Source organism: Dendrobates tinctorius, unplaced genomic scaffold (assembly GCF_039654945.1).
Source record: "Dendrobates tinctorius isolate UK_male_01 unplaced genomic scaffold, ASM3965494v1 ptg000073l, whole genome shotgun sequence".
Classification (NCBI taxonomy): domain Eukaryota; kingdom Metazoa; phylum Chordata; class Amphibia; order Anura; family Dendrobatidae; genus Dendrobates; species Dendrobates tinctorius.
The window spans coordinates 26066803-26082417 of NW_027361741.1; the positions used below are offsets into that span (position 1 = coordinate 26066803).

General features: G+C 43.7%; 1 protein-coding gene across 1 annotated transcript in view; it reads right to left on the minus strand.

Moving 5' to 3' along the window:
* The window catches only part of PITPNB (phosphatidylinositol transfer protein beta), a 57812-nt gene that overhangs the window by 10888 nt on the left and 31309 nt on the right, over positions 1-15615 (minus strand). The window contains exon 9 of the mRNA XM_073582690.1: positions 12262-12339. Coding sequence (XP_073438791.1) covers positions 12262-12339 — 78 coding nt within the window. The remainder of the gene's footprint in view (positions 1-12261; positions 12340-15615) is intronic.

The following is a 15615-nucleotide window of genomic DNA, read 5'->3' on the forward strand; positions in this document are numbered from 1 at the left end:
TCCGGTCGGGACAGATCCCGGTAGACCCGGATGGAGAGCAGAGCCTACAAGGAGGCGGCGGCCATTTTCTACTGCGTGCTCTGAATCTGAGACACAGCCTGGAAGACTTCACCTCAGGTGCGACGGGTTGGACGGAGCACAGTACTCTTAAAGGTGTACACTGTGTGAGCTCTGAGAAATGAGCCCTGTGTTCCCTCAATGAAGTTATACGCTGCCCGCTGGCGCCCGCCATCTTGATTACATTCACCACTCATCACCTCTTGGTTACTTGGGACTGGGGCTGTGGTCTCTGCGGCAGTTTACTGATAGCACACTTCATCGGATCCAACGTCGGGGTCTGTTGTAGGACCTTTATAATGCGATCTCATTGCCCTGAAGCTAAGGTCGCATTGGGTATTATACCCTGCTGACAACACGACATAACAGACCGGTATCTCTGTACTTTCACTTTCAGTTCTCCAATTCCCTGAGGCTGGAAGGGTGGTTAACGCAGCGACTTGCTGACAGAGCAGCATATTATAGCTGGAAAAGAGTTGCACAACTGACCAGATAAGATTGGTTGTTCTGTCTCACTATAGTAAATTCAGGTATATTAAGCCCCTGCACTACAAGAGAGCTGATATAAATTAGGGGCAAAGGAAAGGGACAATTTACTTCACCAACTTGCTATACCACATAAATCTTAACCATGAGCCTGCCAAGAGTTCAGGGGCGATTGAAAAATTAAAAGAATTTACAAGGCCCTCCCTCTGATAATTCAAGATCCCGCAGAAATACTCCATCAAATGTTAAAGCTGCGGACCAGTGTAAAAATCGCAATTCTGACGGCGGAGAGGGAGGGGATCAAGAAGACTTGACTATAAGGCAGGCGTCTGAACAATTAATGCAAGCCATATCTCTAACTAGAACATCCCTGACTGGGAAAATAGAGGAGGTAGATTCGGAAGTGGGACGTCCTCGGCGGGATATGCAAGCCATGAGAGGGCACATTACGGAAGTTGAAAAGAGAGTCTCCAGCCTGTAAGATACCCTTAAGCCCTTGGAAACTAAACTGACAAAAGTAGCTGGCTCCATGAATGCCTGGAGGTAGAAGGCGAATCACCTGGAAAACAGGTTGCGCCAGAATAATATCCAAATCATTGGATTACCAGAACGTTCTGAAGGTCATCGGCAGGAGCAATGTTTGGAAAATTGTCTTAAAGACACTCTGGGAGATGAGTTCTCTTCAACCTTTTCTGTAGAAAGGGCCCATAGGGTCCCAACAAAATCTCTCCCACCAGGCAGTACGCCACATCCTTTTTTGGCACGTCTCCTAAACTGCAGGGACAGAGACACTATCCTCCGCATGACAAGGCAAAAAAGCCCCATTAAATTCAATAATGCCACTATCACTTTATCCAGATTTTTCCATGGAACTACAGAAGCCGCATGCTCAATTTATGGAGATCAAGAAGCAATTCAAAGAAAGAAACATCTTATACTCAATGATTTACCCAGCTCGACTCCATATTGTTTACAAGGGCTCTTCCATATTCTGCACAACCCCGGAGGAGGCCGTGGAATGGCTGCGGTCCCAAGCGTGAGTGACTGGAACGTCACCCTGATTTTGACAGCTGCTGTCCCCTATATTGGTACATAGGGGGAAAAACGGGCTCTTTCCGCCAACGTCCAATGTAACACCGATACCGGACACTGTGTTCAGTGAGGGTACCCTCTTTTTGGGAATATGACAGAAGCTTGGGACTGTGCTCCTCTTTGAACTTTATTTTGTTTTTTCTTGTTTCAGTGTTGTTAGTTGATGTTTACATAGATACTGCTGCCAAGATACTAATTATGCTGCCTGTAAGGTTCAGTCTGTGCGACACTGTATACCATATTTGGACAAGAGACAATGGGGTCTGAATTAATATGAATGACATGGAATGTGAGAGTTCTTGAGTCTCCCCGAAAGAGAATTAAGGTTTTTTCCCAAATTAAATGTCATCGTCCTCACATTGCGGCCCTGGCTGAAACACACTTGACCAGAGATTCGACTCGTTATGTGCAGAAACCATGGGTACAAATGGTCCATACATGCATTCCACACCAGTTACTCTAGAGGGGTTTCTTTGTTAATCCATAAGGACACTAGATGGGAGGTCAAGGAGGCTCAAAAAGACCTTGAGAGACGCTTTGATTTTGTGCACGCATCGATAGATTTGAAAGACTACATCATAATGTGTGTCTATAACCCACCCCGGCCAATATATCAGTCGTTTAAAAAGGCGGTAAGCTTTGCCTTAAATTATCCAGATGCATTAGTTATGTGCATGGGAGATTTTAACCTTGTCATGGATAACGGTCTTGATAGACTTAGACTAGACGGCGTATCCGGGACGGCCTGCTCTACATCTCCGCTATCATTGCTCATCAAGGGTAGTGGTTGGTTGGATTTGTGGAGGATACGTCATCCTGACGTGATAGAATATACCTGTCACTCGTCCATTAGACGCACTTTATCTCGTATAGATTATATATTTGGTTCCAGCAACCTCACCATGTGGGTGGGGGATGTGGAACATGGGAACAGGGGCATCTCAGATCATAGCCCGATAATACTTTCACTTAGATTTGGCCAAAGGAGTTGTAATCTATTTTGGAAGATGAACCCATTTTGGCTGAAATTAATAGGCCCCAATGACAGAACTCTAGACCAATTAGACTGCATCATTTCTTCCCACCCTGAACCCCAGAATATTAACTTGTTTTGGGACGCCCTTAAAGCGTATCTAAGGGGATGTTTGTCTTCCACAATTTTCTATATTAAACGGGTGACATCTAGGGAAGACGATGAGATGGAGAAGCGACTGAGGGATTGGGAAGCAAATTATATACAGTTAGGTCCATATACACTCACTGGCCACTTTATTAGGTACACCATGCTAGTAACGGGTTGGACCCCCTTTTGCCTTCAGAACTGCCTCAATTCTTCGTGGCAGAGATTCAACAAGGTGCTGGAAGCATTCCTCAGAGATTTTGGACCATATTGACATGATGGCATCACACAGTTGGCGCAGATTTGTCGGCTGCACATCCCTGATGCGAATCTCCCGTTCCACCACATCCCAAAGATGCTCTATTGGATTGAGATCTGGTGACTGAGGAGGCCATTTGAGTACAGTAAACTCATTGTCATGTTCAAGAAACCAATCTGAGATGATTCGAGCTTTATGACATGGCGCATTATCCTGCTGAAAGTAGCCATCAGATGTTGGGTACATTGTGGTCATAAAGGGATGGACATGGTCAGCAACAATACTCAGGTAGGCTGTGGCGTTGCAACGATGCTCAATTGGTACCAAGAGGCCCAAAGAGTGCCCAGAAAAAATTCCCCACACCATGACACCACCACCACCAGCCTGAACCGTTGATACAAGGCAGGATGGATCCATGCTTTCATGTTGTTTACGCCAAATTCTGACCCTACCATCCGAATGTCGCAGCAGAAATCGAGACTCATCAGACCAGGCAACGTTTTTCCAATCTTCTACTGTCCAATTTCGATGAGCTTGTGCAAATTGTAGCCTCAGTTTCCTGTTCTTAGCTGAGAGGAGTGGTACCCAGTGTGGTCTTCTGCTGCTGTAGCCCATCTGCCTCAAAGTTCGACGCACTGTGCGTTCAGAGATGCTCTTCTGCCTACCTTGGTTGTAACGGGTGGCAATTTGAGTCACTGTTGCCTTTCTATCAGCTCGAACCAGTCTGCCCATTCTCCTCTGACCTCTGGCATCAACATGGCATTTCCGGCCACAGAACTGCCGCTCACTGGATTTTTTTTCTTTTTCGGACCATTCTCTGTAAACCCTAGAGATGGTTGTGCGTGAAAATCCCAGTAGATCAGCAGTTTCTGAAATACTCAGACCAGCCCTTCTGGCACCAACAATCATGCCACGTTCAAAGGCACTCAAATCACCTTTCTTCCCCATACTGATGCTCGGTTTGAACTGCAGGAGATTGTCTTGACCATGTCTACATGCCTAAATGCACTGAGTTGCCGCCATGTGATTGGCTGATTAGAAATTAAGTCTTAACACACAGTTGGACAGGTGTACCTAATAAAGTGGCCAGTGAGTGTATATTTGGACAGAGACAACATTTTTCTAATTTTGATTTTAGACATTACCACAATGAATTTTAAACAAAACAATTCAGATGCAGTTGAAGTTCAGACTTTCAGCTTTCATTTGAGGGTATCCACATTAAAATTGGATGAAGGGTTTAGGAGTTTCAGCTCCTTAACATGTGCCACCCTGTTTTTAAAGGGACCAAAAGTAATTGGACAGATTAAATAATTGTAAATAAAATGTTCATGTCTAGTACTTGATTGAAAACCCTTTGTTGGCAATGACTGCCTGTAGTCTTGAACTCATGGACATCACCAGACGCTGTGTTTCCTCCTTTTTGATGCTCTGCCAGGCCTTCACTGCGGTGGTTTTCAGTTGCTGTTTGTTTGTGGGCCTGTCTGAAGTTTAGTCTTTAACAAGTGAAATGCATGCTCAGCTGGGTTGAGATCAGGTGACCGACTTGGCCATTCAAGAATATTCCACTTCTTTGCTTTAATAAACTCCTGGGTTGCTTTGGCTTTATGTTTTGGGTCATTGTCCATCTGTAGTATGAAACGACGACCAATCAGTTTGGCTGCATTTTGCTGGATCTGAGCACACAGTATGGCTCTGAATACCTCAGAATTCATTCGGCTGCTTCTGTCCTGTGTCACATCATCAATAAACACTAGTGACCCAGTGCCACTGGCAGCCATGCATGCCCAAGCCATCACACTGCCACCGCCGTGTTTTACATATGATGTAGTATGCTTTGTATCATGAGCTGTACCACGCATTCGCCATACTTTTCTCTTTCCATCATTCTGGTAGAGGTTGATCTTGGTTTCATCTGTCCAAAGAATGTTCTTCCAGAACTGTGCTGGCTTTTTTATATGTTTTTTTAGCAAAGTCCAGTCTAGCCTTTTTATTCTTGATGCTTATGAGTGGCTTGCACCATGCAGTGAACCCTCTGTATTTACTTTCATGCAGTCTTCTCTTTATGGTAGATGTGGATACTTATACGCCTACCTCCTGGAGAGTGTTGTTCACTTGGTTGGCTGTTGTGAAGGGGTTTCTCTTCACCATGGAGATTATTCTGCAATCATCCACCACTGTTGTCTTCCGTGGGCACCAAGGTCTTTTTGCATTGATGAGGTCACCAGTGCTTTCTTTCTCAGGATGTACCAAACTGTAGATTTTGCCACTCCTAATGTAGTAGCAATTTCTCGGATGGGTTTTTTCTGTTTTTGCAGCTTAAGGATGACTTGTTTCACCTGCATGGAGAGCTCCTTTGACCGCTTGGTTCCTTCACAGCAAAACCTTCCAAATGCAAGCACCACACCTCAAATCAACTCCAGGCCTTTTATGTGCTTAATTGAGAATGACATAACGAAGGGATTGCACACACCTGTCCAAGAAATAGCCTTGGAGTCAATTGTCCAATTTCTTTTGGTCCCTTTAAAAACAGGGTGGCACATGTTAAGGAGCTGAAACTCCTAAACATTTCATCCAATTTTAATGTGGATAACCTCAAATGAAAGCTGAACTTCAACTGCATCTGAATTGTTTTGTTTAAAATTCATTATGGTAATGTCTAAAACCAAAATTAGAAAAATGTTGTTTCTGTCCAAATATATATGGACCTAACTGTAGCTAATCAAACAAATGAAAATAGAAATGAGTGGCTAAGCTCCCATAATTATATACTCAATATATGGACACCAAATCTAAACGTAAATTCTTTTTTACTCGTCAGTCATATTTTGAACTGGGAAATCAGTCCAGCCCAAGTTATTGACATTTATAGTGCGCCAACAAAACACATCTAATACCATAATTCAAATCTGAAAACTAGATAACTCAATAGTAACCTCAATGGGTGATATACTTCAGAGTTTCCATGACTGCTATAAAATGTTATATAGTTCCAGAGGAAGTTTTGGCACTTCGGACTGCCTTGAGTATTTATCAGACGTAAAGTTTCCCACACTGCGTCCCGCTCAACAAGCCTTCCTGGATGCAGACTTCACGATAGAGGAAATAAATGAAGCCATAGCGGATATGGCCTCTGGGAAGGCGCCTGGGCCGGATGCATTTCCCATAGAAATGTACAGGAAATATCGGGATGTTTTAGCACCACTCCTTCTGAGGGTGTTTCATAGGACCTGGGAGGAAGTCCGGACTCCTTTTATGAGGCAAATATAATAATGCTTAGGAAGGAGGGGAAGGATCCTCTTGAATGTGGATCATATCGCCCCATATTGTTGGTAAATGTGGACTATAAGATCTTCACTAAAATCCTGGCCACTAGATTAAATTCGGTGATACTAGAAATAATACATCCAGACCAGACCGTTTTCATGCCCAGGAAAAATACATCTATTAATATAAAGAGAGTTCAGTCAGTGGCCCAGTAACAGTTCCCTAGTGCCAGATAATGAATGGGCCTTGGCTTTGCTGGATGCAGCTAAGGCCTTCGATTCTATTGACTGGTCATTTTTATCTGCATGTTTACAAAAAAATATGAATTCGGTCCCAAATTTAGGAAGTGGATATGCACGATGTACATGAAACCAAAAGCCCGAATAATAAATAACTCTGTATCTGAATCGTTCTCTTTGGCAAGAAGAACACGCCAAGGGTGCCCCCTTTCCCCGGCCCTTTTCGCACTTGCAATTGAAGCGTTGGGGATCCGTATAAGATCCACTCCAGTAATTAAAGGTATAGCAATAGTGGGCAGTTTAGATACCATTGGCTTATATGCTGATATTTATGGATAAAGCAGAAGAAACACTACCCCATGTGATTGCTACTAAAGACAAATTTAGTAATTATTCAGGATTATACATAAATTGGGATAAATCCTCCTTAATCCTCTCTCCCTTGGTCCAATGGATCACCTTGAAACGTTATCCCCATTGCCTGTTGTAACTATCTTTAAGTACCTGGGAATAAATATTTCAAAATATAGTAGACTCGACTTAAAAATTAATATTCTACCATTGTTAGATCAATTTGCTATCTGGAGTAAATAGCCATTATCTGTCTCCGGACGTATTATCCTGATTAAAAAGATCTTACTCCCCAAACTCAGTTACTCCCTCCATCATAGTGCAGTACTGATCCCTAAATCTTTTTTTCTCAGGCCTAAATTCATTAATCTCATCCTTTATATGGGGTAAGTCTACACCTAAACTCAAAATGTCTACCTTACATAGGTCTAAACAGTTAGGCGGGGCGGCATTGCCAGATTTCTCTTTATATTACTTGGCTGGGCAAGTCACAGCCCTGAGTAGATGGATGCCTAATAATTGTTTGCCTAACTCGGAGAGCCATCTGGCTCATGCTGCAAGGCCTGATTGCTTATTGGGGTTTTTAGAAGTAGGCAAACCTAACATCTCTGGATTATTACCCTTGCTCCAGTTGGCAAGGTCAGTCTGGAGACAACTTAAACGAGTGGTTCGCTTTGTTGACATTATAGCTGAAATGTCATTATGGAATAATTCCTATTTCCTGATGCTATTAAACCACCCATCCACTCAGTTCTGGATCTCATATGTTTCCTCGATTAATGATTTATATGATCATAATGTCCTAATGTCCTTAGAGCAAATGTAAATTAAACATGGTGTCCCGAGGTCCCAATTTTTTCGATACCTACAGCTTAGATCAGCAATTCAATTAAACTTACGTAACAGAAATACGACCCAAGCAATATCGTCCTTTCCTTTGATAGGGATTCTGAAATCACAAGGCCCCCAGGGTCTTATTTCTACCTTATATACTTATATGCTGTCCGTGGGCTCTGACTCTGCTTTATCGTCATTAAGGTAAAGGTGGAGGTCTCTAGTTCCAGATATCCAAAACGAAGATTGGGATGAGATCCTTGGTTCTCCAACCGGGGTGTCTCCATCAGCCAATAATAAAATGACTCAAATGGATCGGTAATCAACATCCTTCTCTTAGAGCTTGGATTGAACTAGTAAATTCAATTATACCTTACGAGCGGACACTGTAGAAGAATAGGGGTTGCTTGGGGAAGTTTAATAAAATTGGGTATGTATGGAATACATCTCACCTTACTACATCAACGCGTAGATAGTAGTCTGTTATTAGCATAATAGCTGTAGTGAAAAATATATTGACTTTTACTTTATGGGTTTAAAATGTCATCAGTGCTATGGAGCTTGTTTTGGCAGCAGGGCTGGAGTAATAGTTTTTTTTTGTATTATGTTAGATATGTTGGTTGTAATGTATCATTCTGGGATATGCATAGCCAAACATTTGTATAGATGAATAACGAGTTCTTGTAACTACTCCTAGACTACCCATAGGCCTCTCAAGAGAGTGAGGACCTGTGGAATTGAGATGTGTACAAATAACTCAATATGTAAACTTGTTGGTTTTCTGCCTTTACAGATATTATGATGATCACGTATACATTGCATTGGTTATTAACAAAATGTGTACATCTGTTTGTTGTTTAATAAACAAATTTAAAAAAAAAAAATCTTTGAAAATGAACAAATGAAAGTCAGACATTGCTTTTCAACCATGCTTCCACAGAATTTAAAAAAATAAATAAATAAAACTCATGAAATAGGCCTGGACAGAAATGATGGTACCCTTAACTTAATACTTTGTTAGACAACCTTTTGAGGCAATCACTGCAATCAAACGATTCCTGTAACTATCAATGAGACTTCTGCACCTCTCGACAGGTATGTTGGCCCACTCTTCAAGAGCAAACTGCTCCAGTTGTCTCGTATTTGAAGGTTGCCTTTTCCAGACAGCATGTTTCAGCTCTTTCCAAAGATGCTCAATAGGATTTAGGTCAGGGCTCATAGAAGGCCACTTCAGAATAGTCCAGTGTTTTCCTCAGCCATTCTTGGGTGTTTTTAGCTGTGTGTTTTGGGTCATTATCCTGTTGCAAGACCCATGACCTGTGAATGAGACCAAGCTCTTTCGAATTGGGCAGCACATTTCTCTCTTAAAATCTCTTGATAGTCTTGAGATTTCATTGCACCCTGCTCAGATTCTGGACACCCTGTGCCAGATGCAGCCTCAAAACATAACAGAGCCTCCTCCATGTTTCACATTTGGGTCAGTGTTGTTTTCTTGATATGATTCATTTTTCTGTCTGTGAACACAGAGCTGATGTGCCTTGCCAAAAAGTTCCATTTTTGTCTCAACTGTTCATAGGACATTCTCCCAGAAGCTTTGTGGCTTGTCATCATGTAGTTTGGCAAATTCCAGTCTGGCTTTAAGATTTTTTTCAACAATGGTGTCCTCCTTGGTCGTCTGCCGTGAAGTCCACTTTGGCTCATATAACGGATGGTGCGATCTGACACTGATGTTCCTTGAGCTTGAAGTTCACCTTTAATATGTTTAGAAGTTTTTCTGGGCTCTTTTGTTACCATTCGTATTATCCATCTCTTTGATTTGTCATTAATTTTCCTCCTGCGGCCACATCCAGGGAGGTTGACTACAGTCCCATGGAGCTTAAATTACTGAATAATATGTGCAACTGTAGTCACAGGAACATCAAGCTGCTTGGAGCTGTTCTTATAACTTTTACCTTTAACATGTTTGTCTATAATTTTCTTTCTAATTTCCTGAGACAACTCTTTGCTTCGCTTCTTCTGGTCCATGTTGAGTGTGATACGCACCATGTCACCAAACACCACAGTGAGTATCGGTAGCTCTCTATACAGGTCCACTCACTGATTCCAAGATTGTAGACACCTGTGATGCTAATTTGCTAATTAGTGAACACACCTTGATTAAACATGACCCTTTTGTCATTATTTTCAGGAGTACCATCTTTTCTGTCCAGGCCTATTTCACGAGTTTTATTTTTTTTTTTTTTAAATTCTGTGGAAGCATGGTTGAAAAGTAAGGTCTTACTTTCATTTGTTTATTTTCATAGATTTTTTATTTCTAACTACTTTTGACAGATTCAAGTTATTTTTGTGACCATTGTGGGGTTTTTCTGTCATTAAATGAGAGGTACCAACAATTTTCACCACATGTACATACAGTTGGGCACACTATACATCCACTATACACATACTGATGGGCACACTCTATACATCCACTATATACAGTGGGGAAAAAAAGTATTTAGTCAACCACCAATTGTGTAAGTTCTCCCACTTAAAAAGATGAGAGAGGCCTGTAATTGACATCATATGTAGACCACAACTATGAGGGTCAAAAAGAGAAAACAAATACAGAAAAATCACCTTGTCTGATTTGGTAAGATTTATTTTGCAAATTATGGTGGAAAATAAGTATTTGGTCACCTAAAAACATACAAGATTTCTGTAACTTCTTTAAGAGGCTCCTCTGTCCTCCACTCATTACCTGCAGTAAAGGCACCTGTTTGAACTTCTTTTCAGTATAAAAGACACCTGTCCACAACCTCAGTCACACTCCAAACTCCACTATGGTGAAGACCAAAGAGCTGTCGAAGGACACCAGAAACAAAATTGTTGCCCTGCACCAGGCTGGGAAGACTGAATCTGCAATAGGCAAGCAACTTGGTGTGATGAAATCAAATCAACTGTGGGAACAATAATAAGAAAATGGAAGACATACAAAGACCACTGATAATCGACCTCGATCTGGGGCTCCATGCAAGATCTCACCCCCTGGGGTCAAAATGATCACAAGAGCAGTAAGCAAAAATCCCATATCCACACGGGGGGACCTAGTGAATGACCTGCATAGAGCTGGGACCACCGTAACAAAGGCTACCATCAGTAACACACTACGCCGCCAGGGACTCACATCCTGCAGTGCCAGTCGTGTCCCCCTGCTTAAGCCAGTACATGTTCGAGCCCGTCTGAAATTTGCTAGAGAGCATTTGGATTATCCAGAAGAGTATTGGGAGAATGTTATATGGTCTGATGAAACCAAAGTAGAACTATTTTGTAGAAACAAAACTTGTAGTGTTTGGTGGAGACAGAATGCTGAGTTGCATCCAAAGAACACCATACCTACTGTGAAACATGGAGGTGGCAACATCATGTTTTGGGATTGTTTCTCTGCAAAGGCACCAGGACAACTGATCCGTGTACATGAAAGAATGAATGGGGCCATGTATCATGAGATTGAGTGCACTGCAAACTTCCTTCCTTCAGCAAGCGTATTGAAGATGAATCGTGGATGGGTCTTTCAGTATGATAATGATCCCAATCACACCGCCAGGGCAACAAAGGAGTGACTTCGTAAGCCAGGGCAACAAAGGAGTGACTTCGTAAGAAGCATATGAAGGTATTGGAGTGGCCTAGTCAGTCTCCAGATCTCAACCCCATAGAAAACCTTTGGAGAGATTTGAAAGTCTGTGTTGCCCAGTAACGGGCCCAAAACATCACTGCTCTAGAGGAGATCTGCATGGAGGAATGGGCCAACATACTACCAACAGTGTGTGCCAACCTTGTGAAGACTTACAGAAAACGTCTGACCTCTGTCATTGCCAACAAAGGATTTACAACAAAATATTGAGATGAACTTTTGTTAATGACCAAATACTTATTTTCCACCATAACTTGCAAAATAAATCTTGCCAAATCAGGTAAGGTGATTTTCTGGATTTGTTTTCTCATTTTGACTCTCCTAGTTGTGGCCTACCTATGAAGTCAATTACAGGCCTCTCATCTTTTTAAGTGGGAGAACTTGCACAATTGGTGGCTGACTAAATACTTTTTTTCCCCACTGTAGATACAGATGGGCAATTCAACCCTGGACCCTAGCCAAGTAGTAGTTTGATAGCCAGGGACAAGAGGCTGCCAGACACCAATAGTAAAACTCATGAGGGCCAAATTATCATGTGATTGCTGATGTCAGGGGACAGTCAGGCCTCCACTGTACTCATTACTAGCAACAATTAAACTAATGGTGCCAAGAGGAAACTTGGTGGACCATCCACTGACTTCAGTGGGGAGATGGCCACAATTGTGCATTCAACACTTTTTACAATCCTGTGCCATAACCTGCTCATTGGTTGGGCACCACATGGTGAACCCCTACTAGTGTCTTTCATCTGACCAGCTGGATTGATATGATAGAAGTTGCTACAATGAAAAATGCTTTTGTCACATAACACCATTAGAGGGGTACGGGGACCACTATTTCTGCATACAAAAGTGGAGACACCCACTATAATTTCCTAATTTACCTTCCAATTCGGCCCCAGAGGTCCCCGTTTTGTTTTATATGACTCAAATATTGCTGGATCTTCATCGGCTTTGTAATCCTGCAAAACACAAGAAGCATAATAATGTGATAAGCAATCTATATCCTTATCAGGGTCCAAAATACTGTGTCCATCACCAAGCATGCTACAGGTGTCCAGCCTGCTTCGAAGCCTTAAGCCCCCATACACATTAGATTATCGTACAGCACACACATCAATATTGGAGGGTTGAGCCAACGATCATCTAATGTGTATTGGAGCAGGCTGGGCACTCATAGTAATGCTTACATTCATCCAGCTTATGTCAACCATATTATGTGTAGGAGGGCCCCATACACCAGGACCCGGTCTGATTTTGGACTTTTTGTTCTCTCAGAGATAAGCTGCCACCAGACATGTCTGCCAGTGAGTGTCATAGAAAACATAAGAGAACTGAACCAAACTAGCATTCCTCTTTATGGGAGAGACATCCAAGGTATATGCCAGCCGAACCATATTTCGACTGACAGTCATTTATCACCTTAGTGACAACCAATATGTCTTTTTACTGACCTCACATATAAGACAATAGCATCCCCCGACTGGTGAAAATGCAGTAGCTGTTGACTGTACATTATAGCCGACACCCTGCTGTATCAGGCCTTGATTGATTGATTTGACCACCAACCATGGCTTTTTTAACACCTTAGATGCTGCTGTCAAAAGTGACTGCGGCATCTAAATGGTTATCAGAGTGTGTAAGCTCCCTTTTTAACCCCATCGGCACCTTGAGATCATGATTGCGTGGTCCTGTTGTTTGCCATGGCAATTCACAGCCAAATAGCAGCCTTGGAGTCTGCCAGCCACAGTGGCCTGTTCAGAAGTTAGCGACATTTAGGTGGTAAAAATAAAATTTTTCCTTCCTGTCATATCTCTTCGTATTAATTTCTGAAAAGCAGCCGTAGGGTTAATAAACTACCTGACAGCAGTTTTTAATACGTTGAGGGGTTCAGTTTTTAAAGTATCACTTGTGGGGATTTTACGACATATAGGTCCACCAAAGTCACTTCAAAACTAAATCAGTCCACAAAAAAGTACCTTATTTTTTGGACTATAAAGCCCCCGTTACACACTGCGATATCGCTAGCAATATCGCTGTAAAGTCACCGATTTTGTGACGTTGCAGCGATATTGCTGCATGTGATACTTACCTCCGACCGGCTCCCCCGCTGGTTATCGCTGATCGCGCGAGAAGCTCCTGGACCATTCCTCGTCGGCCACTTCCTGCTGGGCTTCCTGTGGCGCCGACGAGCGACGCGTGGAGCCGGGCGGGAGGACGCAGGATTGCCGCGCCTGACAGGTAAGTAGCGATCCCCGTCCCCTGCGATGTCGCTGGTGAGATCTGCCTGTGTGGCAGCTCACTAGCGACCACCTAGCGATGCACCAGCGATCCTGACCGCGTCATATCGCTGGTCGGGATCGCTGGTGCATCGCTAGGTGTAACGGTACCCTAAGACGCACCGAACCATAATACGCACCCCAAATTTTCAAAAGGAAAATAGGGGGAAAAAAATGAATGCGTCAAATGCATCTTACAGTCCTGAATTAATCTTACCCGGGGGGATCGACAGCGCTCGTGGCAGGAGTCAGGCGATTCTTCCAGTGGTCCGACGCTGCAAGGCGATGGATCTCGCTCCCACATCCCAGCCTGGTGCGGGTGGTGCGGCAGATTGGCGGTGCTCGGTGCTGTGGGGTGACTCCAGCGACATTATGTGAAAGCCCGAAGCCCCCGCAGTTCTATTGCCTTGAAGCTATGGCCTCCGGGAAAATGGCCACCTCGGGAAGCCATTTTTCCGGAGGCCAGATTGATTCCCCAGGTGCAGATTAAGATCTCGGCAACGATCTCAATCTGCACATGCACCACCTCCTGTGGCCATTTTCCCGGAGGCCACAACATCGAGAACTGTGGGGGCTTCGGGCTTTCAGAAAATGCGCCAGAGCCCCCTGCAGCACCGAGCACAGCCGAAACTGCCACACCATGTCACAGGAGCCCCCTGCAGCACCGAGCACCGCTGAAACAGCCGCACCAGGCTGGGATGGGAGCGAGATCATCATCCTGCAGCGTCTGACCACCGGAAGAATCGCCCGACTCCTGCTTCCACCAGGCTAACCGTAAGTACATTCCAACTATAAGATGCACCCCTGTTTTTCCCCAAAATTTTGGGAGAAAAAAAGTGCGTCTTATAGTCCGAAAAATACGGTAAATTTTTTAAATTTCCTTAAAAAAAATGATAAATTGCTGCTACAATTTGAGACCTAATATACCAACAAAATAAAATAAGGATTTTTGTGTACTCACCGTAAAATCCTTTTCTCTGAGCCAATCATTGGGGGACACAGATACAGTGGGTGTTATGCTGCTGGCCACTAGGAGGACACTAAGTAAACCAGAAAAAAGTTAGCTCCTCCCCTGCAGTATACACCCTCTCGCTGGCTGAGATTTCTCCAGTTCGGTGAAAAAAGCAGTAGGAGCATAAACAGTCAATAATAACCATAACTAAGTCAAAGCCTAAGAATGCTACAGTGAGCCAATAGGCTAAAGAGGGTGGGTGCTGTGTACCCCAATGATTGGCTCGGAGAAAAGGATTTTACGGTGAGTACACAAAAATACCTATTTCTCCTACGCCTCATTGGGGAACAGACAGTGGGACCTCCTAAAGCAGTCCCTGGGTGGGGAGCATACATCTGCTAATTCCCCATGTATCACTGAGTCAACAGTGAGGTACTGCCGATTGCAGGCTGCATCCACAGAGGCCTGAGAATGAATTAGACAATGTTTGTAAAGGTATGCAGGCTGGATCAAGTCGCAGCCTTGCGGATAGGCCCGAGAATGAAATTGGTAATATTTTGTAAAAAAGTATGCAGACTGGACCAAGACGCAGCCTTGCAGACCTGTTCTGCCGAGGCCTGGTGCCGAATGGCCGAAGAGGCACCCACTGACCAGGTAGAGTACACCTTAATCCCCACTGGGACAGGCGCATTCCTGATACAGTAGGCCTACTGAATCGCCAGGGGAATCCACCTGGTTCGCGTTGCTTTGACACGGCTAGACCCTTCCTATGCCCCTCTGGAAGCATGAACAGGGCATCTGACTTGTGGAAGGGAGCCATCCGCGAGATGTACCGTCTCAGCTCCCTAACCACATCCAGGGTGTGGAGGGCCTTCTCAATGCGATGGACTGGCGCCGGACAAAAGGAAAGGCAAAACAATTTCCTCGCTGAGATGGAAAGAGGAGACGACCTTGGGCAGGAAGGACGGGGACGTTCTGAGAACTACCTTTTCCTGATGAAAAATTCA